Here is a 27352-nt window from a genome sequence, read left to right on the forward strand (position 1 = left end):
GGGGGGGGAGTGAGACTGGCGTGGCGGGGGTGGTTTTGGGGGGTTGTGGTGGGGTGTGTGGGGGGGGGGGGTGGGGTTTTTGGTGGGGTTTTTTTCTTTCTTTCTTTCTTTTTTTTTTTTTGTTTTGTGAAGCAGGCTGCAGATGACTCCCAGCTGGTAGCCATTTTGAATGATGAATTTTCAGTAGTTTAGAGTATAAATGTCAAGTTAGAGTGTTCAGCGTTCTTTTCCTGGTCCAAGAATAAATATTTCAAGTAAAGTCAGCATAAATAGACTTGTCATTGGTTGATCTGAGATATTGTTTACTTACCTGTGGATTTTTAACTTTATGTCTGGATTGAAGAATTTGGTGAAATAAGCACGTTAGTAGAATTGTTGGTTTGGCAAAGGTTTCCATCATCTGTAAGATATTATCCTATAATTGCTGCAAACTTGCAAAAGCTGTAGTATAGTGAACATTGGTAGATATGTTCTCTTTCTACATGGTGTGCTAATCTGGAATTTGTTGGAGATGGAAAAACATATATTATCATTTGAGCATTGAGAATATAAGTAGAAATTATTTTTTATCGTGGATAAAACTACATGTAGAATTTGATTGGATATTACTTTGTTCTAATTTCAACAATTTATTTTGGTTAAGTGAAATTATTTAAATGATTCCTTATAAATCTGTGATGAAATTTTTTTCTATAGCTGATAGAACTTTTTTCCAATTAAAAACATTCCAACTTCCAGCCCATGTAAACATTACTCTTCCTTGCCATCTCTCCCTCCCTTACTCCCCATAGAAACTAAAACCGAAGCAGGAACATATGATTCCATGTTTATTAGATATCTTTTTAATATAAAAAAAAGCAGTGCTATTGCTCTTTGATCAGGGTACATTATGCCCTGTTTACAAAATACAAATATGAATAGGAAAGTTAAGATGACTGACTTCCTAAGCTGATACATATCCACAGCATGCTATCGTCATCAGATTTTTCATCATGAAAAAATAACTTTCAAACATGAACTACAAAAATATATAGTCTTTCTGATATAAACTATCTTAATTTTAATTGCTTCATATGTTTCAAAATTGATATTCTTGGCTCAAATACTTTTGTTACTATAAATATTTTCTCTTCATCAGATCTGAGATTAGCATAAGAATTCAGTTACATTTCCATTATTAATCCCTTGTAAGTAATGAGTATAGCAAGTCTAACAATGGAAACTTAAAATAGTTATTTTTCAAATAGTTTTATCTTTAGATGAATGCCTCCCAGATCTCCTGTCCCCACGACATAGAGAATTACTGCTTATAATAAAAGAACTAAAGAAATCTAGCAGAAATTGGTAGAAATGAGAAGATATTCTCTTGACAATGAAGATGTCCATAAGTTGAAACTGACCTATTTGAAATGGCATAAACATATGGCGTACAGAATTATGAATTAGAACAAGTCTTTAAAATATTTAAGTTGAATCATTTTCAGTAAACATTTGAGCTTTGATTTTTGTGAAGGTAGAAACCAGGACAATGATATTAAAGAAACAAAAACAAAAAAACTAGCTGGAACTCACTTTAGGATTTTTCTCCCTGAGACAGAAGATAGTCATTTTCTTCTTGGAGGTTTTGTGGTTTGTACACTGAGGCACTCCTTTACCTGACATCGTGATACATGGCGTCCTTGCCCCACAAGGAAGCACTTGCCATTTTAAGCATGTTTCCCAGCTTTCAGTTAAAATTTCACACATCTTATGTTTTGCAGAGGGGTTGGTCAGAGTTAGCCACTTAATAATTATTCCTTGAATGCAAATTGAACATTTGGACAGTATCCTGGCTTGCTTAAGAATTGGAGCATAAATGGGTTTCTGGAGAGTGATTTCCTTGTAGGAATTAATTGGATTGTGGAAAACGTATAATATCCTTTTGAAAAGGTGTCAGTGTTTTCATCCATTATGAGATCCTTAAAATAAACTGCTTTAGTGGTCCCATTTCTATAATTTTTAAAAAAATATCACTTCAGTACTTAAGGTTTTTTTAAAACCTGTCTGGATTTTGTGATGATGCTAAGAGATCTCCAGCAGCTCCCGTTATAGTTTGCCCCGGATTATCTCCTCTGTCGATGTACTGATCGTTTAGATGTCACAGGAACTTGTTATGTCAACAACCCAGTCTGCTCAGTGACTTTATATCACTTGTGTCTACACCTAAGCTCTTGTTCAACTCAAAGACATGGCCTCTTTGAAAAGGAAAGTAAGCACTTAGGTCAGGGTTGTCTGGAAGCCCTGGGACATCTTTTTAAAACTATATGTAACTCATCTGTAAGCTTTATAGCCCTTTTTTTTTTTTTTTTTTTGCCTCTAGGAGAAATCCTAGCTTTATCTCTGACCTCCTTTAGCTGTTTTATTAATGAATGATCCAGAATAATGAGTTAAAATAAGTGTTTAAAATATTTAAGGTATGCTTTAATGTTTATAGAAAATTATTCAAAATTAGTAGTTTGTTCTTTGGGCTTTGATTTTGTGAAGGTAGAAACAGGGCCATAATAAGATTTTTTTTTAAAAAACCTAGGTTTTTTTTTTTTTTTTAGACATAAGAGTCATTTTCTTCTCAGAGGTTTTGTGGCTTCTTTCATTTCAGCCACGGCTTCTGGACCTCACCTTTTCCAGCTCCCTTCTTTACCTTGATTTACCTCTCTATTTGTCTTGATGACCATTTAGGACATCTTTTTAAGAATAGCTTGCTGGATACAGAGCTTCTGACTTGCTTAGTGCCCTGATTTCTGCTTCTGCACCCCATGATCTACATCCTCATCCCACTTCTACCAGGGCTCATGCTTCCGCCCCCTTTTCCAGTAATCCAACTTCATCCTAGGGTTCCTGGACCCAGCAGAGAACTATACTTACTCCTCCTCCTGATCATAGGACTGCTTCCCCTCTACTACTCCATAACTGGTTGAGGCTAAAACCAACTATTAGTGTGCAGTATCTATGCTGTAGGAACTGACTTGGAGTCATTGGAGGTGATGGTTTGAAAAGCTTCATTGAGAACTTCCTAAGGAGAATTTTGACTTCCTAAAAGTGAAATAAGTGTGGCCGCTTCCTATTTGTAGTTACTCTCCTGGTTTTCAGAGTTGATTTGTAGTGAACGATAGCCAAGCACAGGTACTGGATGGCTTTGGTTTGTGTCGTGTCTTCAAGGCTATATGAGCATGTCCATGTGCAGATCCATAGGTGGGTGGAGAAGACCTGAGACACATTTGCTGTCCTTGATGTGTGAAGTGAGACTTGAAGCACCTCAGCCACACTGAATCACCCTCAGACCCTCTGGAGTACCTGCCCTCCCTCCTTCTAGACCTTTCTACATGTACTCCTCTTCTATCTGGGACACGTTCTCCACCTTTTCTCCAGCTAGCTGTTTCTCTTCCTTTAGGTCACACCATTAATAGGCATTTCCTTGACATAACTTTCCTTGACTACCCATGACTAGGCTAGGACTCCCTCTATACACTCTCATATTGCCCTGCCCCATTATGAAACTTGACACACAGTACATAATGGTGGGTTAACCTGTCCTCTTCCTTGTTAGACCATGAGCTCCTGGAGGAAGCACCATCTTATTTGCTGTTGTAGCCCTAGTTTCCAGGACAGTGACTGACCAAAGGTAATCAATATGTAATTAACACAAGGGTCAATATTATCTAATAATCACTGTGGGCCATGCTCTGTGTTTGGGGTTTTCCACTTGTTTTCTTATCAAAACCTCACAACAATTCTATGAGTAGGTACTATAATTAATTATACAGAGGATAAAAGCTGATAAAAGTAATTCATCCATCATAATAGCTAGAAAGTGGTACTTGACTGTAGAGCCACCTGCTCTTAATGACTAGATTACATAAAATGATGAACAAATAAAGGGATGTCTGAGAAGCATCCAGTCGGAGCTCTGTATGGGGATTGCAGCCTAATGAATGACCTGTGTGGTTGGCATTGACTGGCCATGATATTCAGTGGAGTCACTTTTTTCTAATCATAGAGGGAAGGTCAGCTATGGGTGCCAGATTCCAGGAACTAGTAATTCATTTTCTTTAGAAGGTTTGACATTTACTGTAGCTCATATAACTTTGGAGATCATGTGATATGGAAGGTAAAACTCTGGTTTTAGAGTTAGGGATACTAAGCTTGGCATAGTCTCTCTTCCCCACACAGATGGTGTCAATGTTAGGTAGGTTGAAAGTGAGCATTTCTGAGTCCCACCACTTCACTGCACAGTGGAAACTCTGGACTGGTGGGACGCTTAGAGGAAGTGTGTATAAAGTAGCATTTGACTTGATGGCTATTATAAACTTTGAGGATATTTTCTCTGGCATATTATTTTCTATCATGGAGCATCTATTAGTGTTTAATAAAAAGATAATCAAATATATATGCAGGGTGATTTCTAGGAAGTTCTGCAAATGATTAAGATTTTAGAAAGTTATGTTTTGCCACCATATGTTGTCAAGGAAGCTTCTCTCTCATAGTAGTATAATTATGGCACCCTAATTTACTGGATTAAATGGCCAAATTATTTAATTCAGGAAAAGAAAAGTATATAGATTATGTTCTTACTGCTTCCCCACCAACAGAATTATAGTAAGATCTCATTTTTCCATTTTATCTCTTTGGGTGTCTTAGCCAACTTAGAGGAAAATTCTGAATCAGTTTTTAGTCACTTTGAAGGTATATGTATGTCTAGTGGCTTGAAACTATAGGGTGACCAGCGAGAAGTCCCTCATATTGGGGCCTCCTGCCCTCATTCAGTGACTGTGGAACTTATCCATAAATTTACTTTTAGTTGACTTTCAGGACTTTGTAGATTATATTTTGGAAAACTTTTACTAACTACCTCCCTTAACCTGACCTTTCAAGTTAGTGGCTGTGAACCATCTTTGTCAGCAGGTCCTGTGTAGGCACCCAGTCCTCTGTCGGCGGTTGGCTTCTTTGTGTGTGTCCCTGACTGGATTGTAAGCTTGTGGACACTAGGAATTGTGTCTTATTCATAGCTGTGGGTCCTGGAATTTGTGGTGCCTAGGTAGGCTCTTGAAAAATATTTGTAGGACGTTAAAGTCGTTTGTCATGCACAAATCTTAAAGCATATTTTCTTCTTCTTCTTTTTTTTAAACATTTATTTGTTTATTTGACAGAGAGAGACACAGCGAGAGAGGGAACACAAGCAGGGGGAGTGGGAGAGGGAGAAGCAGGCTTCCCACCGAGCAAGGAGCCCGATGGGGGGCTCGATCCCAGGATCCCGGGATCATGACCTGTGCCAAAGGCAGACGCTTAATGACTGAGCCACCCAGGCGCCCCCTAAAGATATTTTCAAATATGTATATACATGTTTTAAAAAGAGGCCCTATGATCTGTATAGTTTGGTTGTTAAAAGTATGGTCTTTGCAAGCAGTCTGGTGTTTTTATCCCCGCTCTGCTGCTTCCTAGCTGTGTAAGGAATAGAGGTCTACTTCATAAGCATGCTATGAAGACTCGTTTACCTAAATATATCCTGTGCTTGCAATGTACAGGGTAGAGAGCTTACTTTTGTTTTGCAGAGACAGATTATAAACAAGTAAACACGGAAAATAGGAGAATTTCAGATTGGGCAAGGGGTAGGAGGGAACTTAGTGAGATGGGAAGAATTTGAGTTGGGGTCATGCAGGAGTGGAAGGGACTGTGGCAGCTGGGCGAGTGAGCCTGGACACGGAGGCCCTGCAGGGAAGCCTGCTGGGCATGTTCCTGGGGAGCAGAGGAAGCTGAAGAGGATCATATTTATTTATTTTATTTTGAAATACGGATTTAGAGCTAACAATTTAATGGTGAAGACAACCAACAAGGACAGCATGGATGGGAGGAGAAGAAGAGGGCCCAGGTCTTACAGGGTTGGGCTGAACAAGTTCACCTACCTTCAGGGCCAGGCCAGTACCTTGACTTAGTGAGGACAGTGTGATCTCACTTGGGTTTTTCAATCTTTAGTAGATACACAGGTGTAGAGAGATATTTCTCTGAGAAAAATAGTAGTGCAAACATCATGATAAATTGCAAGTGAGTAATACAAATGTGATGATAATGGCAAGTGGCTCTTGACCTCCGTGTGAGAGACCCAGTCGAGGTTGGGGGGCAGCCTGGAGACTCCTGGGCATCTGGTCCTCAGTGCCAGCCAAGTGTTGCCATGTGGGAATGTGGGCTTCAAGTGCTAAATCTGTCAAGTTTCCCAAAGAACCAGAAATCTTAATTTCTATGTGAAATTCCCAGAGTTAAAAATGTTGGCTCATGTTTTAAAAACCTTACGATGGGTAGACAAAATGCATCTGTGGGCTGCCAGTTTGAAACATCTGCTGAAAGTTCTTTCATGCTGTGAAAAGGGGGATTGTGTGAAGTACGATGCATGTTAATATGTTAACTGTGTAGCCTTATGCCTAATACATAGCCAGTACTGAAGGGATAAAGGTACTTTTTAAATAATCGCACCATGTTTAGTTGTCTTCACCTTTAATTTGTTTAGTTAACTCTAAATCCATATTAAAAAACACATATCGGGGTGCCTGGGTGGCTCATTTGGTGAAATGTCTGCCTTCGGCTCAGGTCATGGTCCCGGGGTCCTGGGATTGAGCCCTGCATCGGGCTTCCTGCTCAGCGGGGAGCCTGCTTCTCCCTCTGCCTGCCGCTCCCCCTGCCTGTGCTCTCTCTCTCCCTCTGACAAATAAGTAAATAAAATCTTAAAAAAAAAAAACATAAAAAAATAAAAAGCATATATTATCCTACTCTAAAGTGATTAATGTGTACTAGTTTTATTTGCCTATTAATTGTTTAGTTGTTTGCCCTGTCAATTTCTTTGATGAATTCTGTATTCATGGTACAAAGTAAACGTTAATCTAGTCTTACTCATGTGATAAAAGTAGAGAAGAACAAAGGATGAACAGTTTTTGGTTACTCTTTCTTATTTACCATCTACCACTTTTGCTCGGTGGTGGTTGTTTCCCTCACTCCTTCTTGCTCCTTCACACTTTTGCGTCCCAGTCACCCCCGCCTGCATTAGTCACGTGGAAGCGGAAAAGAACTGTGGCAAAGATGCCATTTTGCACCAGGCAAAGGATGACAGGAATGCAGCCTTATGACATGATGTCGTGTTTAGAGGTTTTTCATCAGTTTTAATGAAATACAAATGTGCCCAAAGCAAGTTATTAATTTTTTCCCCAGAAAAAAAGTCTTCATTTAGTATGGCCTAATCCACATAGTTTTGTATTACAAGGATTATGTTTGGTGTGTCGCAATCTGTTGGCAATGGTCTTGGGGAATTTTATTCAGCACAAGCATCTCTGACAGTTCTGGCGTCAAGTGGGGTCAGTTACTTGTTCATGTACTTTTGGTCTTGTTGTCTCTATGTTAAAAACTCTGAAGCATAATGGAGAGGAACACTGGGAGTAACAAAATATACTTGAATATTTCTAATAGATTAAAGGCTTATAAAAATGAATCTCTGTTTTCAGCAAGTTTTTTTTTTTTGCATCGTTTTAAAATGAGGTCATTTTATCAGCATGAGACTAAAGACTTGAAAATAATTTTTTTAGAAGAATCTTATCTAAATACAAGTTCTTAATTGAATCAATATTTTTCTCTCTTAATTTTTGTTACAGATCATGGAGGAAACAAATACGCAGATTGCTTGGCCATCAAAACTGAAGATCGGAGCCAAATCCAAGAAAGGTAAATCATGAGAGATGGAGAAATTGGTGGGTTTGATAATGGAGACTGGAATTACTGGAAGTTTGCCAGGGAGAAAATCAACCTTTATTCTTATCATGTATGTCCCCAAATATTTGTGAAATAGCAATATTTTGGGAGGTTTATCATAATTTAAAATTATGCCTTTTATCCAACAACCAAAAAAATTAGGTATTTTATTGTAATAGAAATGATATTATGGAAGATACCATAGCAAATTATGATTTCAGTGATGTCCTTTCATTTGATAGCCATGAGTCGTGACTCTGTGCATGTAACCACATGTTTTCAACACATAAACTCCCAGTGTTTATACTTTAGGCTTCTTGTTTTTGTATCACACGAATTTAATAGTTATTTTTTTCTCCCTCCAATGTGTTAGAAACCTTAGGTTCCCTTTCTTGCATGTTTATTCTCTTCATCTGTCAAACAGTAGTGAACCCAGTACATTTCTCTTTTAGGCTGAGTGTTTCCCTTGTGTGGCCTTTCTTCTGCTTTATCCTAGAACACACCACCCAATGCATGGATGGTCAGGAATGAAAGTACAGGCACCGTTAGTTTTTTCCCCAGATTACATAGTATTTTCAAGTGACCTGCCAGTATTTCTGGATGTTTTTTCAAAGTATAACCTTAGTCTCAACGAACTTTGTTGTGTATACTTCATTATAAGATACACGTAGTCATTAGGAGCTAATGAGAGATACTATCAAATAATTCAAAAACAATGGTTGTGCAAGCTGAACATTATCTGTTTTGGTCCAGCTTTTTTGTTGTTGCTGTTTAGTTTCATATTTGCTTTTCCTTCTCCCTATGACTTTATTGCTAAATGATACGAAACATTGAAAGATTTCTTTTTCTTTTCTTATTTTAGTTCAGATTGCCTTCTTTTAATCTCATTTTATTAGTTACTCATCACATGGAATGTAAATTATTTTACAGTTGTTGTGAGGACTAGCTGGACTTCAGTGTACTGGGCTTCCTACAGAAACTCTGCTCTTGTTACTTTCTCATTTCTGATTGTGGTGGCAAGAAAGGGAAAGCCTGGGTGCTAAAGAGTCATAAGAGGACATGGTGAATTTCCAAGTGTGGTTCCATAACTTCATACGTGCCTTCCATTTGACGAGTGCTATGGGATAGAGTCTTAATCTTCAGTGTGTTGAGATGATTTATACTCATTATGCTGAAGAAGAAATTACTCATTAGTGGGTTATCTTCCTATTTGGTTGTGGCCATTTAAAAATCCCTGGCCTACTACTTGAATAAATTGGAACTTGAACATAAATTGGATTCTTTTTCCCTATTGTCAGGTATTTTTACTTAAAGAATGAAATGAACTTCATTACTATCCTAATAAAAATGTAATTTGATCAGTCTCCAAGGAAACATGAATATTAAAATGATTCCAGATAATTTTGAATGGCTTATTCTCTTGCACTACCCATGCGAGGTTTTTTTTTCCCCCACTATCATGAGAAACTGGGAATTGATTAATTTTTTAATTCAAAATGTGGTTACAGCTTTAGAGATTTTAGATAATATGGAGATAAATAGATGAGGTTAATGTTTTAAGTTAGTTTCCAGTCATTGACATACTTAACCCATTCCACATTTTGATTATACATTTTGCTTTGAAAATAAAAATATTTCAGCAGTACATTTTGAGGGCATTTAGCACAATTTCCCCATGGTTAAAGTTAACCTTTGGAATTGTGCCTAAGAATTGATCCCTCCAGGCCTATGTTAACAGACATCATTTTATTTTTCCATTATTTATGAAGTGCTCTGAGTGTACAGAGTATAGTATGATGAGCAGAATGTGCCAAAAGAGAGAGACTGAGCTCAAGGAAGGGAGAAAAAAATCAAAAATTTTCCTCAGAGGAATTTACGGTTCAGAATTTATTTGCGTTGCTCTTATTACTTAAACACACAGCTGCTGAATCAGTTCTTGGCTAACATCCCTGATATGTGTATTCCTATATCAATTTTAAAATGGTTAAATTCAGAGATGAAATTTGTTTGATTATAATTTGTACTAAGTAAAAATAAAATGAAAATGGCAGCAGGACCTTCAGAAGGTAATTCTTTCATTTGATGTGGATATCTGCCTCTGAGTTGTTGTATGGAAAACAGTTGTTAGTCTTTATTTTAAACCTTCTTCATTCTAAACTAGTATTATTCAAGAGACCCAAGAATATAAATGTGTCTAGGGATTCGTGCCATGTTTGGATGGTTATTAAATTCTAAATTCCATGGTGATACGAAGATTTGGAATATACAGATAATCCCCAGATGATGCTCATGATACAATATAGGCATGGGTTTGTGTTGTATTTTACTCTCTAGACTTTTGATCCTATTGGTTGAATATATAAGCCTAGACATTTTTCATGGCTACTGTTACCCGTCTGCCCCCTTCTTTACCCTATCGGAGTTTAGTCCTATGCTTTATTTTTGAAGCTGTCAACCCTTTATCAGAGTGGCTGTGTGGCTGCTTTGGTTGAAGTGCTGGTAGGGAGCTGCCTGGTACAAAGGCAGAAAGCCAACGACCTGAATTTCCTATCACTTAGAAAAATCAGATTCTTCTCTGGAGATTCTGGTTCAGTAGGTCTGCAGTGGGACTGGGAAATGTATACTTAACAAGTTCCTCTGGTGGCTTTTATGGTTAAGCTGAGTTTCGGAAACAAAAATCTTAACATCTGACGTGGAAATATCATGACTTAGTTATGAGGAGACCATGTGTTCAGAGGCAGTGGATGATGATTGCTGTTGAAAAACAGGCACAAGTCCTTCAACAGCCCCTTCTCCTGGATAATGTCCATCTTGGTTTCTAAAAACTGCACTTTTATGGATTCACTAATTTTAAGTTTCTGTCAGTTAGCATGAGCAAGCTTAGAGTGATAACTGTTGTTCTGTGTCTGTGTGAAATATAATTTTGGGTAAAAAGCCGCCTGGTAATTGTCCCTCTCTCTACCCCTTTTTTCCCTCTCTCTTCCTCTTTTACTCCTCCTCCACTCCTCTTTAACCATATAGAACACAGTGAAAAAATGTAATAGAAACATTTCCATTTAGTAAGCATGGCATCTTGGGAAAGAGCATGTTTTGTCATATAAAACTCAGGGACTATAGAGTTTTTTAGAATTTGCAGGTATTTGAAATTATTGGGAGGTTGAGTTCTCACTAGAGCCAGAAAGAACTGAGAATTTAAGATTCAATATAATGGACAATTAAGTAGGCAACTCTAGGGTTATTCTAATGGGGGGGGTCATGATTAAGAAAAATAAAGGAATATTTAGTATTTCTTGTGTATAACACACATTTATATTGTGTGGAAGAAAATAAAATTCTTTCCAACTCTTAGATTCAGAATGCTAGAATATTCTGCCTTAAATAGAAAAACCAGAGGTTTATGTCCATGAAGATAGTACTCAAGGATTAAGATGTTTAATGCTGTAAAGTCTTACTAACAGAATAACTTTAGGCACTCATGAAAATTTTGAATATGCTATTCTGAATTACAGCCTGTTTTAAAGTAAATGCAGCTTCATTAAAGTACAGATAGCATTTTGAACAAGTTTGACTGTTTTGCTAAATAGAAGTCCTGCCAGACCTGCCTTAACAAATAGATAAAAGTGATTTGTAATGAGAATTTATCACACTGGTATGATTATGCTGCGTGTGATGCTAAATGAGTTTGTTCTCTTAAATACGGTAAACATTTGTCTTACAGTTTCTTTTTGCCCTTAATTTGCTCATCAGTCTCTTCTTAAACTGGCAAAGTTGTAAATGTGGGTGAAAATTGTTTAAAGTTTTCATGCCAAATTCCAAATAAATGTGGTCAGCATTGATGAAGCTTTATTGTCTTTTGCTCTGGGAAGGAGTTGTCTTACAGAATTTAAGTGATAGAAACTGTTCTCTCCAAGTGTTTCTTTTATGACAGACAATTCAGGATGCCCCAGGATAATCAGGAATGAAAGGTGTGGCTGAATTGCTTGATGTATCCTGGTTTGGAGGCGATTTGGCGCCAAGTTTGACCATTTTCTTCGTCCTGGAATAAACAAGAAGATCATTAAAATGAGGTTTTATTATTTTTGGTTGCATTCCATCAGAACAAGTGATATCTAATAGGAAATCTTAGCTTGAGAAAAACTGTAGACTGTTCACTTTATTTTTTCCGGAGGAAAATGTTTTGTGAAGTGTACTTACACTTTTTTGGGGTATTCACGTTGAACTGGTTGAGGCCTTTAACATAGTATTGTTCAAAGGGCAGAGGGCAGAGAAGAGGCGTGGCATGGCGAGCTGTGTTACGGTGTTTCCAGTGGTGAGTTGTGACCTATTAGTGTCAGTGGTCATAACCAGTATGTAAAAAAATACAACTAGATTAGAATAGAAAACATTAGAGTGTAAGAGTATTGTTTTATGTCCTATGTCACTATTTACGTGTATATATAAACATATAAATATTACTAGGTCATGGTGTAAAATGAGTGACAAAGACAGGTTGGAGAGCAGGGTTCCAGGTGATCAGTTCCCCAAAGGGTAAAGAGTATATGTATTTGGTTCATCACTGTATCCTTAGCACTGTAACCAGTACGTAGTTGGTACTCAGTAAATATTTGCAGATTTCCCGATACCTCAGCTCAACTCAATCGTGGTTGTAGTGAAACCACTGATACGGATGGAGATGTAAACCACTAAGGTGTGTTGTGTAGTAGAAAGATTTAAAATCATGTCCTTCACACGGGAGTGGCATTTACTATTACGAAAAATACTAATGATGTCTTTCCTGGAGACCTTTTAAGTGACTGAATGTAAGACATGATTTGTGACACACCAGTGTGGCTAAAGCTCCTTTCAATATGGTTCTGAGTAGTGGAAGGAAGCGTAAGGGAAATGACCTCATCTCTGTCATTCATGGGACGCCTGAATGAGTGAAGCTCTCTGCCTTCCCTAGTAAGCTTGTAAACAAAACTTCACAAGATGCAGCCTCTTCCAGCCAGAGTTGTTGTGGCTGTTTTAATGAGTGTTTGGTTACATAATTGACAGATCACCAATAATACCGAATACCACTGTTTGTTGAGACTGAGCTGGGGCCACACACTATGCAGAATATTTTACATATCTAATCTTATTTAATGATCAGAGCAACCTATGAATTTTGTGGTGATATTTTCAGTTTACAGGTAAACAAACTAAGCCACCTGAAGTAGAATAACTTGCCCAGGGTTTTACATTTAGGAAGTAGCAGACCCCAAACAAACTCAGGTCTATTTTCAGAGCCCCAAATCCACCTGGGTGAGATAATACCTTTCTGAACACCTTTCCTTATTCCAGGGTGTTTTCAGATGTAGCCTTCAGTGGCCCTAGTACAGCTAATTACAGTCACTACTGGTAATCATCAGTTTCATAATGCCTCAGTCCGTGGGAATTACAGTAATTTGAAAGTAGGTTAAATTTAGCATATCCTTATTTTTTTAGATAACGCCTCCTTTTTCAGGGGGAGTTAGATTTAAGAATTAAGAAAAACATGAAACCATACATAACTGTATACATATTTAAAAAATGCCTGCTTCTGAATTTTAACTTTGTATTTCATATCTTCATGTGTTGTTTCCTTAGGAAGAGAGCTTTTGATTTGTCATTAAACTAAACAACTTCTAAGATGGATTTAAAAGGAAAATAATCTCAGAATGTGTTATAAATTTTGCTTACTTTTCTGCTTTTCAGTCTTTGAAAGCAGTTTCTTTGACCTGCTCAGGAGCCATTGTCTTTCTGCTGGGGAGAAAGATTTTGTATTTAACATATTTGTATATATTGTTAATGTGACTGATCATCAGTTGATGAATGCTAATTGGGAGCCAAGAGTAGGAATTCAGCCAAAGAACTTGATAACTTATATGCAGTGTACTAATAGTTACTCTGGTTAGAGAGAACATGGTCTAAGTAGGACCTCTCAGAGGAGGATGGAGATCTGTGGTATTTCTAGTTCCTAAAGTTCCCAGTATAGTTAATAAAAAGCTTATAAAATTAGCGTATATTTTAAATGTATAATTGGTCAGTACATCTCTTTCTACATGAATGACTACATTTGTAGATACTGCCAAATATACAAATTTGAGACCCTTTCTGAATACCATGTGTACTCACACACACAGACACACACGCATACACACAGTCTTAGAGGTGAGGTGATTTATGCTATGTGATACACTAGCAGGACTAAGGACCTGAGCTTGCGTTCATTTCTTGATCTCCAGTTGGCTCCCCTGTCTTCCCTTCTGAAGCCCCCAAGGGTTGGCTTACTTGTTCATCTAATAATTGCTGCAGGCCAGCTGCTCCTTCCAGTCTCTCCTCTCTCTCCTCTATCAGGGCCACAGAAGAAGATGGTTTTAGTTTTTCAATTGTCCTCTAAGCCTGAAATAAGTAAACATATTTGCCAGTTTTTTTTTTTTTTTTTAAAGAAAGATTTTCAATGAACTTAATTAGGAAACAAATTTAGAGTGGAATGGAGGGGTGAGAAAATAAATGGAAAAAGTGAAAGCATCAAGAGAGTGAGAAGACATGCCAGAGACAGGGAGAGAATATTTGCACAGGCCAGATCTGATAAAGGACTGTTACCTAGAATATACAAAGAATTCTTAAAACTCAACAATAAGGAAATGAAAAACCCAATCAAAAAATGGCCAAAAGACCTGAACAGACAGCATACCAGAGAAGATGTACAGATGGCAAATAAACATATGAAAAGATACTCAACATCATATGTTGTTGGGGAATTGCAAATTAAAACAATGTGATACTACTATGCATATTATCAGAATGGCCTAAATCCAAAACACTGACAACACCACATGCTGGTGAGGATGTGGAGCACCAGGAACTCTCGTTCATGGCTGGTAGAAATGCAAAATGGTACAGCCACTTTGGAAGACAGTTTGGCAGTTTCTTATAAAACTAAACATATTCTTACTATACAATTCAGCAATTGCACTCTCTGATATTTCCCTGGATGAGTTGAAAACTTATGTTCACACAAAAATGTACACACAGATATTTATGGCAACTTTATTCATAGTCACCAAACTTGAAAGTAACCATGATGTCCTTCAGTAGGTGAATGGATAAATAAACTGTGGTCCATCCAGACAAAAGAATATTACTCAGCACTAAAAAGATGAACTATCAAGCCATGAAAAGACATGGAGAAACCTTAAATGCATATTACTAAGTGAAAGATACCAATGCTCATACTGTATGATTCCAACTATATGGCATTCTGGAAAAGGCAAAACTATGGAGACAGTAAAGATTAGTAGTTAGTGATCATTAGGGATTTGGGGGAAAGGAAGGATGAATAGGCAGAGCACAGAGGATTTTTTAGGGCAGTGAAATTATTCTGTGTGATCTAAAATGGTTCATATATGTCATTATATATTTGTTAAAACCCTTAGAATGATTTTGATGTTGATGTGATGTTGATGGTGGGGAAGGTAGTACCCGTGTGTGGGGAGGAGCATATATGGAAACTCTCTGTACTTTCCACTGAGTTCTGCTCTGAACCTGAAACTGCTCTAAAAATTAAAGTATATTTTACAAAACAGAGACCTAGATCCTGGGCACAACACTTTAATCAGCATTGTAAAGTGTATTACATGAAAAGATGATGTTATATGATCCCAAGTAACTCCTTAATGTGTAAGTTTAAAAGGACCATAAAATCTCTGAAGAACCAATAAAAAGTTTTGTGAAATTAAGAATGAAAGAAAGATGGTTCAGCAGTGAATCACACTCTGTTATTCCCCAAAAGGTGACTGGAGCCAAGATTGATTTTCCGTCGCTCGCCTGCCTCTGTGACCACTGCCTTTTATTTGGGAGAGCACCCTTTCTCTGTCTTCTAGTTTCCTGAGCAGAAGCTTTTAAGTCCCTCTCCTTTAGTGAAGAAAGTGCCATCCCAGGCTTTTTCCCACTGGTAGTTCTTTCCTCTGTTAAATCCTGTGAGGAGGAAGGATGAAAATACTTCTTATTTACCTACCTTATAATAGGATTGTGGTAGGTGTGTTACCTGTGTTATCTCTTAATCTTCATACTAACCCACATGAAAGACTATTATCATATACTTTATACACATTAGTGATGTGGAGAGATGATACAGCTTCTTCAAGGTCATAGAGTTCGAAGTGGTGGAATTAGAATATAAACTTTGATTTCAAAGATCAAGGTATTGGGGCGCCTGGGTGGCGTAGTTGATTAAGCAGTTAAGCATCTCACTCTTGGTTTCGTCTCAGGTCGTAGTCTCAGGGTTCTGAGATTGAGCCCTGTGTTGGCCCTCTCTCTCTACCCCTTCCCCCCCCCCAAAATAAAGAAATAAATCTTAAAAAAAAAAATCAAGGTATTTTCCTCCAGTCCATAAGCATGCACATAGGTGCTAAATGAGAAGTGTTTGGTCACCAAAGGAATAGATATTCACCAACACATTCACTTAAGAAAACTCAGAATATGTTTCTTAATTATCTTTAAGAAGAAAGGCAATCCTAACTCCTTATCCACATTTAGAAGCTTATTGAATAATGCATCCAGTAAGCTTCTTCTTAATGCATCTTTTTAAAACTTTCAACCTAGATTTATTTTAATCATTTTTTTGTGCTTTTTTGCAGTATATTTCTTCCCTCTTCTCTTTTGAAACCCATTAATGGTTTTACTGGAATTTATATACTTTTATCTGGAGTAGTGGTTATCAACCTAGCATAATTTTTTAAAAAGATTTTATTTATTTATTTGAGAGAGAGCACGAGCAGAGGAGAAGGGCAGAGGGAGAGGGAGAAGCAGACTCCCCGCTGAGCAGGGAGCCATCCCAGGACCCTGGGATCATGACCTGAGCCGAAGGCAGACACTTAACTGAGTGAGCCACCCAGGAGCCCCAGCATGTTTTTTTTTTTTTTTTTTTTTAAGATTTATTTATTTATTTGAAACAGAGAGAGAGCATGGGGGAGGGACAAAGGGAGAGGAAGACAGAGAATCTCAAGCTGACCCTGCTGAGTGCAGAGCCTGCGCGGGGCATAATCTCACAACCCTGAGATCATGACATGAGCTGAAATCAAGAGTTGGACGCTTAACCAACTGAGCCACCCAGGCACCCCAACCTAGCATAATTTTATCCCCCAGCATACATTTAACAAGGTCTAGAGATATTTCTGGTGTCACAACTGGGAGGTAGGGCTACTGGCATCTGTTCGGTAGAGCCAGAGATGATGCTAAACATCCTACAATGCACCAGACAGCCCTCACAACAGGAGTTGTCTGGAGCAAAATGTCAGTGTGTAAGGTTGAGAAACACTGAGCTGGAAGAGCAGGCGTGATCACAAGAGACTGCTGTGTGCATAGCACTGGATTCTTGTTGGAACATTTCATGAAGCTAAGCGTATGTGTAACTGGCTCCCTTTCACAGCATTAGAGATCGGATAGTGACTCCTGAAGGAGGAATGTACATATGTAACATAGGTGAGCGGACAGAATTCCAGTGAAAGATAACATGGTAGGACGGCAGGTCTACACATTTTAAAAGCCACTTGGCCATCAGTTTTTAATTATATAGTTTGTACCTCTCTAACTGCTTGTTTATTTTCCGTGAGTGTTTCAGGCAAGGTCCCCAGTTGCGCCTTGTGGCTCCAGTGCTGGGAGATGGACCAGCTACCCTCCAGTTCCTGCTGCCTGTGTCTTTCATTCCTCTTTCTGGAATGTGTAGTTGTGATAACTGTGACAGTTTCTGAGGTTTGTGACCATATTTGAACACCATGGTGGTGCAGTTGCAAACAGAGCTAACCATGCTCAGGCATTTTTCACTGACTAAAGAAAATAACTTAAATCATAATGGCATCTTCATTTCTTCAGATTGCCTTTTTGTGCCATTAAAGCGTGGTTTGAGGTTTATTATAACATTTTTATACAAACCTATTTTATACAAATGTAGTAACAGACATTTTCATCGAAAGATATTAGATTTCAGGAATGAGGAGTTACATTCTCTTTATATCTTGTTGCCAGAAATTACTCTTTTTTATTTTTAAAGATTTTTATTTATTTGAGAGAGAGACAGACCATGAGCGGGGGAGGGACAGAGGCAGAGGGAGAAGCAGGGAGTACGACAGGAACAGCGACAGCAGGGCTCAATCCCAGGACCCTGGGATCATGACCCAAGCCGAAGGCAGACACTTAACTGACTGAGCCACCCAGGCATCCCCAGAAATTACCCTTGAAGCAAAATAAGTCCTGCCTGAAATAAAAATAAAATGAGAACACAGCATATGTATGGTTTTGGTCTATGCAATTAGTGACTTATTATTACTTTATGAAAATGGGTTCATTTTACACACATATACATTTCTTTTTTTTTTTTAATTTTTTATTGTTATGTTAATCCCCATACATTACATCATTAGTTTTAGATATAGTGTTCCATGATTCATTGTTTGTGCATAACACCCAGTGCTCCATGCAGAACGTGCCCTCCTCAATACCCATCACCAGGCTAACCCATCCTCCCACCCCCCTCCCCTCTAAAACCCTCAGTTTGTTTTTCAGAGTCCATCGTCTCTCATGGTTCTTCTCCCCCTCCGATTTCCCCCCCTTCATTCTTCCCCTCCTGCTACATTCTTCTTCTTCTTTTTTTCTTTCTTAACATATATTGCATTATTTGTTTCAGAGGTACAGATCTGAGATTCAACAGTCTTGCACAATTCACAGCGCTTACCAGAGCACATACCCTCCCCAGTGTCCATCACCCAGTCACCCCATCCCTCCCACCCCACCCCCCACTCTAGCAACCCTCAGTTTGTTTCCTGAGATTAAGAATTCCTCATATCAGTGAGGTCATATGATACATGTCTTTCTCTGTTTGACTTATTTCGCTCAGCATAACACCCTCCAGTTCCATCCACGTTGTTGCAAGTGGCAAGATCTCATTCCTTTTGATGGCTGCATAATATTCCATTGTATATATATACCACATCTTCTTTATCCATTCATCTGTTGATGGACATCTTGGCTCTTTCCACAGTTTGGCGATTGTGGACATTGCTGCTATAAACATCGGGGTGCACGTACCCTTTCGGGTCCCTACTTTTGTATCTTTGGGGTAAATACCCAGGAGTGCAATTGCTGGATCGTATGGTAGCTCTATTTTCAACTTTTTGAGGAACCTCCATACTGTTTTCCAGAGTGGCTGCACCAGCTTGCATTCCCACCAACAGTGTAGGAGGGTTCCCCTTTCTCCGCATCCCCGCCAACATCTGTCATTTCCTGACTTGTTAATTTTAGCCATTCTGACTGGTGTGAGGTGGTATCTCATTGAGGTTTTGATTTGGATTTCCCTGATGCCGAGCGATATTGAACACTTTTTCATGTGTCTGTTGGCCGTTTGGATGTCTTCTTTGGAAAAATGTCTGTTCATGTCTTCTGCCCATTTCTTGATTGGATTCTTTGTTCTTTTGGTGTTGAGTTTGATGAGTTCTTTATAGATTTTGGATACTAGCCCTTTATCTGATATGTCATTTGCAAATATCTTCTCCCATTCGGTCGGTTGTCTTTTGGTTTTGTTGACTGTTTCCTTTGCTTTGCAAAAGCTTTTTATCTTGATAAAGTCCCAATAGTTCATTTTTGCCCTTGCTTCCCTTGCCTTTGGCAATGTTTCTAGGAAGAAGTTGCTGCGGCTGAGGTCAAAGAGGTTGCTGCCTGTGTTCTCCTTTAGGATTTTGATGGACTCCTGTCTCACATTGAGGTCTTTCAACCATTTGGAGTCTATTTTTGTGTGTGGTGTAAAGAAATGGTCCAGTTTCATTCTTCTGCATGTGGCTGTCCAATTTTCCCAACACCATTTGTTGAAGAGACTGTCTTTTTTCCATTGGACATTCTTTCCTGCTTTGTCAAAGATTAGTTGACCATAGAGTTGAGGGTCCATTTCTGGGCTCTCTATTCTGTTCCATTGATCTATGTGTCTGTTTTTGTGCCAGTACCATACTGTCTTGATGATGACAGCTTTGTAGTAGAGCTGGAAGTCCGGAATTGTGATGCCGCCAGCTTTGCTTTTCTTTTTCAACATTCCTCTGGCTATTCGGGGTCTTTTCTGGTTCCATACAAATTTTAGGATTATTTGTTCCATTTCTTTGAAAAAAGTGGATGGTATTTTGATGGGGATTGCATTGAATGTGTAGATTGCTCTAGGTAGGATTGACATCTTCACAATATTTGTTCTTCCAATCCATGAGCATGGAACGTTTTTCCATTTCTTTGTGTCTTCCTCAATTTCTTTCATGAGTATTTTATAGTTTTCTGAGTACAGATCCTTTGCCTCTTTGGTTAGATTTATTCCTAGGTATGTTATGGTTTTGGGTGCAATTGTGAATGGGATCGACTCCTTAATTTCTCTTTCTTTTGACTTGTTGTTGGTGTATAGGAATGCCACTGATTTCTGTGCATTGATTTTATATCCTGCCACTTTACTGAATTCCTGTATGAGTTCTAGCAGTTTTGGGTGGAGTCTTTGGGATTTTCCACATAAAGTATCATATCATCTGCAAAGAGTGAGAGTTTGACTTCTTCTTTGCCAATTTGGATGCCTTTGATTTCTTTTTGTTGTCTGATTGCTGTGGCTAGGACTTCCAATACTATGTTGAATAGCAGTGGTGATAGTGGACATCCCTGCTGCGTTCCTGACCTTAGGGGGAAAGCTCTCAGTTTTTCCCCATTGAGAATGATATTCGCTGTAGGTTTTTGATAGATGGCTTTTATGATATTGAGGTATGTACCCTCTATCCCTATACTCTGAAGAGTTTTGATCAAGAAAGGATGCTGTACTTTGTCAAATGCTTTTTCTGCATCTATTGAGAGGATCATATGATTCTTGTTCTTTCTGCACACATATACATTTCTGCAGTTGGATTTTTCCTCTTAAGTAATAAGAGAACACCTTCCATATAAAGCACATAAGTAATGTAAGAAATGCCATTGTGTATGTGTGGGTAAAGATACATCAATAATATATTTTGACAGATCTGTTTTGATGGACACTGGGTTCTGTTTTCTTTTTTTTCTACAGTGAATGTTAAGTGTATTTGTCTACTTGTTTAAGCTTTTCTGTTGCAAGAATTCTTAAGCCACAGGTAATGAGCAACTTTAATATTTTTTACGGTTGCCACTTTGTCTTCCTAAATGACTGTTGAACTCCTACCAGGCAGGGATTGGATTCTGGAAAAGGAAGACTCTTCCTCCCATCTTTGTCAACATTGTGCTTTCCCATCCTTGGCCATACTAAGTAATGTAAAATACGGTGTCTCATGCACTCCCTTAATTAATAGGAAAGCTGAGCATTTTTCATCTGTTCATGGAACACTTATTTGTATTACTCTGTGGACTGTTTTTCTTGACCTTTTGTTGATTTATTTGTATCCTTTCCCTGTTCTAGTTAGTTGTTCATCTTTTTTTCTAATGAAATAAATTGTTTTTTCTACTCTGAAGTTTAAGATTACTAATGCTTCTAATTGTAGTATCCAAACCCCTCATTTCTTACCATTAACATTTATTTATAAGTAATTTGTGGATCATTTCAATTTCAAACTAGAAAGAAATGAATTGACCTTAAATAGTGGTAATGTATTGATTTTTGAAGGACTGTAGAAAAGTGTGCATTAAATTTTAGGGCATTGGATTTACAAAGTAAACTATTTAAATATTAGATCTTCAACATTAACAGTATAGAAATTTTATATGCACATAGACATATATATGTGTATGTATGTGTGTATGTTTATTGGCAAGGGATGAGAAATATTTAAAACTTCAGTGACTCTTATATAATGTTATAAGTTGTTTGGCTTTATTTCCATGATTTGTGCTTTTGTTTTTGTATATTAGTAGGAAAAGTTTCTGAAAATTTTTCCAATCTCTCATAGTCAAGGGAAGGACACTTAAATACATTATTTTGGATTGACTTGTATTCTGTTTCTACACTGTCTCTGAAATTTCCAGAGTGGGATCCTTAAATAAGAGTATTTATGTTTTGGAATAATTTACTTCCTTTTCAACACTCAGCTTACTTAAGAGAATAAAAACCATTTTGCGTTGCCGTATTTCAAAAGTACCCTTTTCCTTTCTTTGTGTGATCCAAGCTCTTTCTCAAATCTGACACAGCATCAGGGAGTCCTGATTTATTTCACTTAGCTTGGAGGTACATGTGAATTTAGGAAAGTGAGGGAGAAGAAAGGAAAGAGGACTTTCAGCCACCAAAGATAAACATATTTGAAATCAAGCAGTATGTCCCTCTTTCCTTTGCTTTCACCATCAAATGCATGTATTCTAATCTAACCCTCTTGGGTTTTCTCCTTAGATCAGTGCCTAATACATTTTTACATCATAGGTTTTATAACATTCTCTCTTTCCACACCTGAAAAATGTAATATCTACATAGTCTAAGTTTGAAAATTCATTGAATTCTGTTGCAAAATATTTTTTAGTTTTGAGTGAAGTTTGTTTCATCAACATTGTGTTATGTTCTGTTTCCCAAGCCCTATGCCATCTCACACCTTTATATATGGTGTGTCTGCTGCAGAAGGGCATCCTCCACCCTTCTTTTTCTAGGTGATCAACTCCTAGTCATTCTTCTACATCCATTGCAGATGACATGTCTTCCTGGAAAACTTCACCCACCCTCCAGATGGAGTTTAATACTCTGTTCCATGCACTAACTCAGTACCTTATCCATACTTAGGTTTTGGCACTTTTTGTGCTTGTGTTGTGTCAGCCTAGACATTTGCCTTTCCTTCTGGATTGTGAGCTCATGGACCTGTGTCCAAGGCCAAGATGTCTTACTCCCTTCTGTGTGCATGGTGCCTGCCAGGAAGGTGGAGTTATACATTATAAGTTAAAGTTTACATTGTCATTTAAGTTTAGAATAAATTTGAAATTAATTCAACAATGATTAAAGTCTTTCTGGTATCTTTTGAATAACTTTTTGAGAAAGTGAAAAATGGCTCTGGCAGCTAGGCCACAGTATTCCCAATTGAACATAAATACCTCTCACAGAATATAAATAATCACACAAGGCTACTCCTTGAGTATGTATGAAGCAAGACAGAGACAAGGACACTGTGCAACCACAGAAGTAATTAAACACCCTTCTCTTGTGACTGACATGAGTGATCATTGCTGCTTTATCAATGATGACTCCAACTCAGCTTTAGTCCTCTGCCTTCTAGATTAAATTTGCCAGGATAATGAATTGCCCCCACTTCCCGACAGCTTCCATTCCAAATCTGGCTTCTACTTTCCTAGGCCCTCTGTGGAATCACTCAGAACAAATCTGAGTTCCAAAATGAGCGTCTTGTAATTTCCTTTAGTGAACTCTTCCTCTTGCTACAGCTAAAGAAAGCTTGCTTTATTTACTACAAATGTGTTCCTGGTGGTATTTGGCTAGTGGGCACTCTGGTGGGTGTTGGAGGAACTTAAGAAAGAAGCATGGACCTCAGTCTCTGCCCCTTGGATACTTGAGTTTGACCAGGGCTTCCTGCTCCACTCCCTTTAAACATTTTTTTTCTTTAATGGCATTGTTTGCCATCAGGACTAGAATAGTTCAGAGGAGGAGGAGGAGAGTGCAATCCACAGCCAAAGAAACTCTTCAGGAGTTGGTAGTTCCTAGTGTGGATCACAAAATGATGGGTAGGGGTGGGGCATTCTGTATAGGAAAGGCTCAAAGCTGAGAGGGATCATTGTTTGCTGGAGGAAGGGAATAGGCTGCTTGATGAAAGGGAGAGATGGAAGAGTTGGTGACTAGTAAGGTTGGACTGGTGGGGCAGGTCCATGAGGACCATGACCTCATGAGAACTCATCAATGTGTGGACAGTGGGGAGGCTAGGGTAGGGGTGGTCACAGGAGATGACTGATAGCCATTGTAGGAATGGGATAAAGACTGGAAGATGAGTATAGTAGATCATATTTGATGACACTGGGATCAAGGAGACTTCTTAAAAGGTGAATCAGCAGAACATGGTGGTTTGACAAAAGCAAGGAGTTGGTTGCTATAGCAGATGCTGTTGATGTGCTTTTAGCCCAGCCCTGAGTTTCCCTGTGGTGGGCATTTCCCATTCACACGGACAGCTTCCCATGTTAGGTGCTGGGTGCCTGAGCTCCCCTTCCAGAGCACTTTGTTCAGCACTGAGAGAGCTTACTCTTCTGGTTCAGAGCAGCCTGGAAGTGCTGGTGCTGGTGCCAGCAAGTGAACTCTCCCAGGGGCAGCCTTCAGCCAGTGAAGGACTGGAATCAGAAAACAAATGTCCATTTTCCCCGTCTGTCTGTGGGACAGGTCTGAGGTACGTTATTCATGTCTCCTTAGAATATCCCAGGGGGACTGAGTCCCAGCAGTGCCTGCTCTGTCCCACTCCCTTCACTGGCTTTCCTCTCTCTTCAGTAATATTTTCCTTACTCTCTGACTGGTGCTCCCTGGGATCACCTCCTGAATAAACTATCTCAGGTAACACACACTAACCCAAGTCCTTGTCTCAGTGTCTTCTGCAGGGAAACCCAAACTAATATAGGTATCCTGGATGATTGGGATAATCATTATGCTGTGACAAATGGAGTTGGTATACTTTCCATTGTTAATTAATGACACTGTTGTTTAGTGAAAAGCTGACTCATCCCAAGTGTATTTTATATGCCAGTGCAGAAGTATGGCAAAAATGATTTAAGAGTTCACGGCTCATTTTGAGAAAAAAATAATGCTCCAGACCATCTGCAAAAGTATTAAAATGATCCCAAGTGGAGCATAGGTACTTGAAGCAGTTTCCAGGCACATCAGATTGTTGTCAACAAAAAGAAAAATATATACCAAGGGGAGAAGCAAGAAGAGAGAAAAGTCTGAGAAGCCATGATTTTGGCAGGTTAGGGAAAAGAATGTCAGTGGGCGAGCAGGGCAGGAGCCCTGAGCTCCCTCCTCTGGGTATGATCCAGGTGGTTTAGGGATCCCAGGCCCTTGGCAGCTACACTCTGATTCCTGCCTGGTTAGGGAGCATTGATTATTGATCACAGGAGAAAGGACCTAGCCATGGGATCATTTCTGTCCACTTGTTGTACTCTCCTGAAGCTCATGCTTAGTGATTTGAGCCAAGTTAGGAAAAATATTTCCGTTACTAACAATATAGTTGATATGTGTGCTCTGTGGGGATTCTGAAATATTTACTTGACAGTAATAAGCATTAGAATTTCATTCTTTTCCTATTTTTCCTCATGATCACATTAGCATCTAAATATTTTGGAAGTCAGCGCTTGATGGAGTGTTATAGATAAATGGCATGAAAATTGCTTATAACTAAAGGAAGCCATGTATCCATCTGGTTTCCATGAGTAATCATACCTGCGTTCTTCAGAGTTTGGAACTGATCCCTGACCGAAAAGATGCCCACACAGGGGTGGTCCTGTCCATTACGTTCTCTGAGAAATGAATCCTTGGCTTTCCTGAGTCTCGTATTCTGTGTGAAACTTTATTCTAGAAGGGAAGGGATAGCGTTTATTGTTTTTTTTTTTTCCTCCTCCTAAAATCTATTAGAGACTCTTAATTCTATTGAAACAAGTTTAAATCATGGTCACGTTAGTGGCCTTTGAGAGAAGCAGCAGAATCTAGAAAGGAACAGGCAGCAACTAATATTTAGGGGTGCCTTTCTGTGAAAGAAAATGTTAATAGATGGAGTGGTTGCTTGACACAATCGTGAAATGAGTTTACGGTTTCATTTTTCTTTTTCTTTTCCGTAAGAATAATAGTTACTTGAGTGAATTAGGCTGAGAATATATGGAAATGAAATTGACACTAGAGAAAATAGGGCAGAGCTGAGGATGGAGCTATCTCTAGCAGGGGTAGGTCCAGGCTTCAGTAGGTGTTGGGGCTTGGTTAATTAGCCTTGTACTGTTGACCTCACTCTGTGAGTCTTTCCACTTACACTGGGCTCATTTTAACAAAATAGCCTATTTCAATTTCTGGTTTCTATAGTCCCCATTAGACTCCACCAGATACAGTCATGGATTTAAAGACTGGGGTCACTGATTCTGCCAGGTACATGTTCAGTAGAATTCTTGGCTTATATTGTATGTTCTCAATAAAATATTTATTAAACTGGTTCAAATGTATATTCCTGAATTTGGTGAGAAGGAAGAGAAAAGAGTAATGATTATGATAGATTTAAGGTAAAGGGGAGAAAATTGAGTGTAACTTTCTTTATTTTTGTCTATTTGGTAAGGGGGTGACTTGGAGACTTGAAGAACCTAGGGAAGGTTCAGGACAGCTTCTTATGGAAAATGCAATAGATATGAATAAAAAAACTTGCCAAACCAAATTAGTATCCAGCTAAGGCTGCATAATATAACTTTGCAGTCAGATTTCTTAGGACAGTTACATGTTTTTTTTCCAGTTCTTTGACTGCTCAGCAGTGGAAAACACAGGGGGACCTGTGGTGGAAGATGGTAATATGGGTAGGACAGAAAGCCAGTGAGGGGGGAATTTTAGGGTGTTTGATGAGAGGGCAAAATGGATGACCTTGGAGTGTGATGGTGCAGGGAAATTTGAAGCCAGCAGGGAAGCTGGAGACAGGCAGGGAACTGGGAATCATAGTAACCTAGAGAACTTGTAGGGTTGAGGGTATTCAAGAGTTGCATTGGTAGAAGGTTGTAGCCACAGAAGTAGCTGTCAAGAAGAAGTCTTAAAAGTGGAATAGTCAGGATTATAATGAGGTCCATTTCATGGCTGTGTTTATGGATTATTAATGTATAACCAGTTTTACAATTTAGTAATTCTCAGCACCTTTAGGATGGCTTAGCAAAATTAGATTGGATTCTTTAAACAAGCAATAAGAAACTTACCAATGAATTAAAACCAAGTAAGATGGAAACAGTTAGTGTCAATATGACTCTAGTTTACTAAATTCTATGATTTTAAAGCTGATAAGCCAAGCTAATATTCCTTTAGTAATTGACTTTCATGTATGGAAGAATGACTTATGTAACAGCGAGCTAATGCCTTTGCTAGCCAGTTTTAAAATGTTACATGTGCAAACACCTCATAATTTATGCATGTTTTCCAGTGAGAATTACATCATAGGTCGAAAGAAAATAAATGCATCCATGGTTCTTAAATGTTACATAATCTAGCAACTTCATAACTTCCTAGTTACATAATCTGAAGTCATTATATAATCTCATGACTCCTTACAAGGGGAAAAAAGTTATATTTCATATAGAAATTCAGTGATTGGATAAAGAACAAGAGTGTGTGTGTGTGCGCGCACGTGCGCGCGTGTGTAATTTTGCAAATACACAAATACTTAAGTACTAGTTAGAATTGCTCTGGCATCTCTCTGGCTGCTTCCCTTACAGCATCCCAGTGAACATGGAGGTCTCCTTTCATCTCCAGAACACAGGGAATGTTCTCCGCCCCGTCAGCCTTTCCTTCTATTCCTGGCCTTTGACTCTGCCTGAGTAGCCATTTATGTTCATCCTCTGAATTGGTTGCTTGAAGAGGCAGAGTCTGTTGGTAGTTTCTGAGACGTGTAGGGTTTGGCTTTCTCAA

At 38.5% G+C, this 27352-nt stretch overlaps 1 protein-coding gene across 1 annotated transcript in view; it reads left to right on the forward strand.

Annotated features, from left to right (window-relative positions):
- BICC1 (BicC family RNA binding protein 1) overlaps positions 1-27352 on the forward strand; it is a 272977-nt gene that overhangs the window by 138823 nt on the left and 106802 nt on the right. Inside the window, exon 3 of the mRNA XM_032423991.1 lies at positions 7668-7737. Coding sequence (XP_032279882.1) covers positions 7668-7737 — 70 coding nt within the window. The remainder of the gene's footprint in view (positions 1-7667; positions 7738-27352) is intronic.

This window comes from Phoca vitulina, unplaced genomic scaffold (assembly GCF_004348235.1).
Source record: "Phoca vitulina isolate PV1807 unplaced genomic scaffold, GSC_HSeal_1.0 scaffold29, whole genome shotgun sequence".
NCBI classification, from domain to species: domain Eukaryota; kingdom Metazoa; phylum Chordata; class Mammalia; order Carnivora; family Phocidae; genus Phoca; species Phoca vitulina.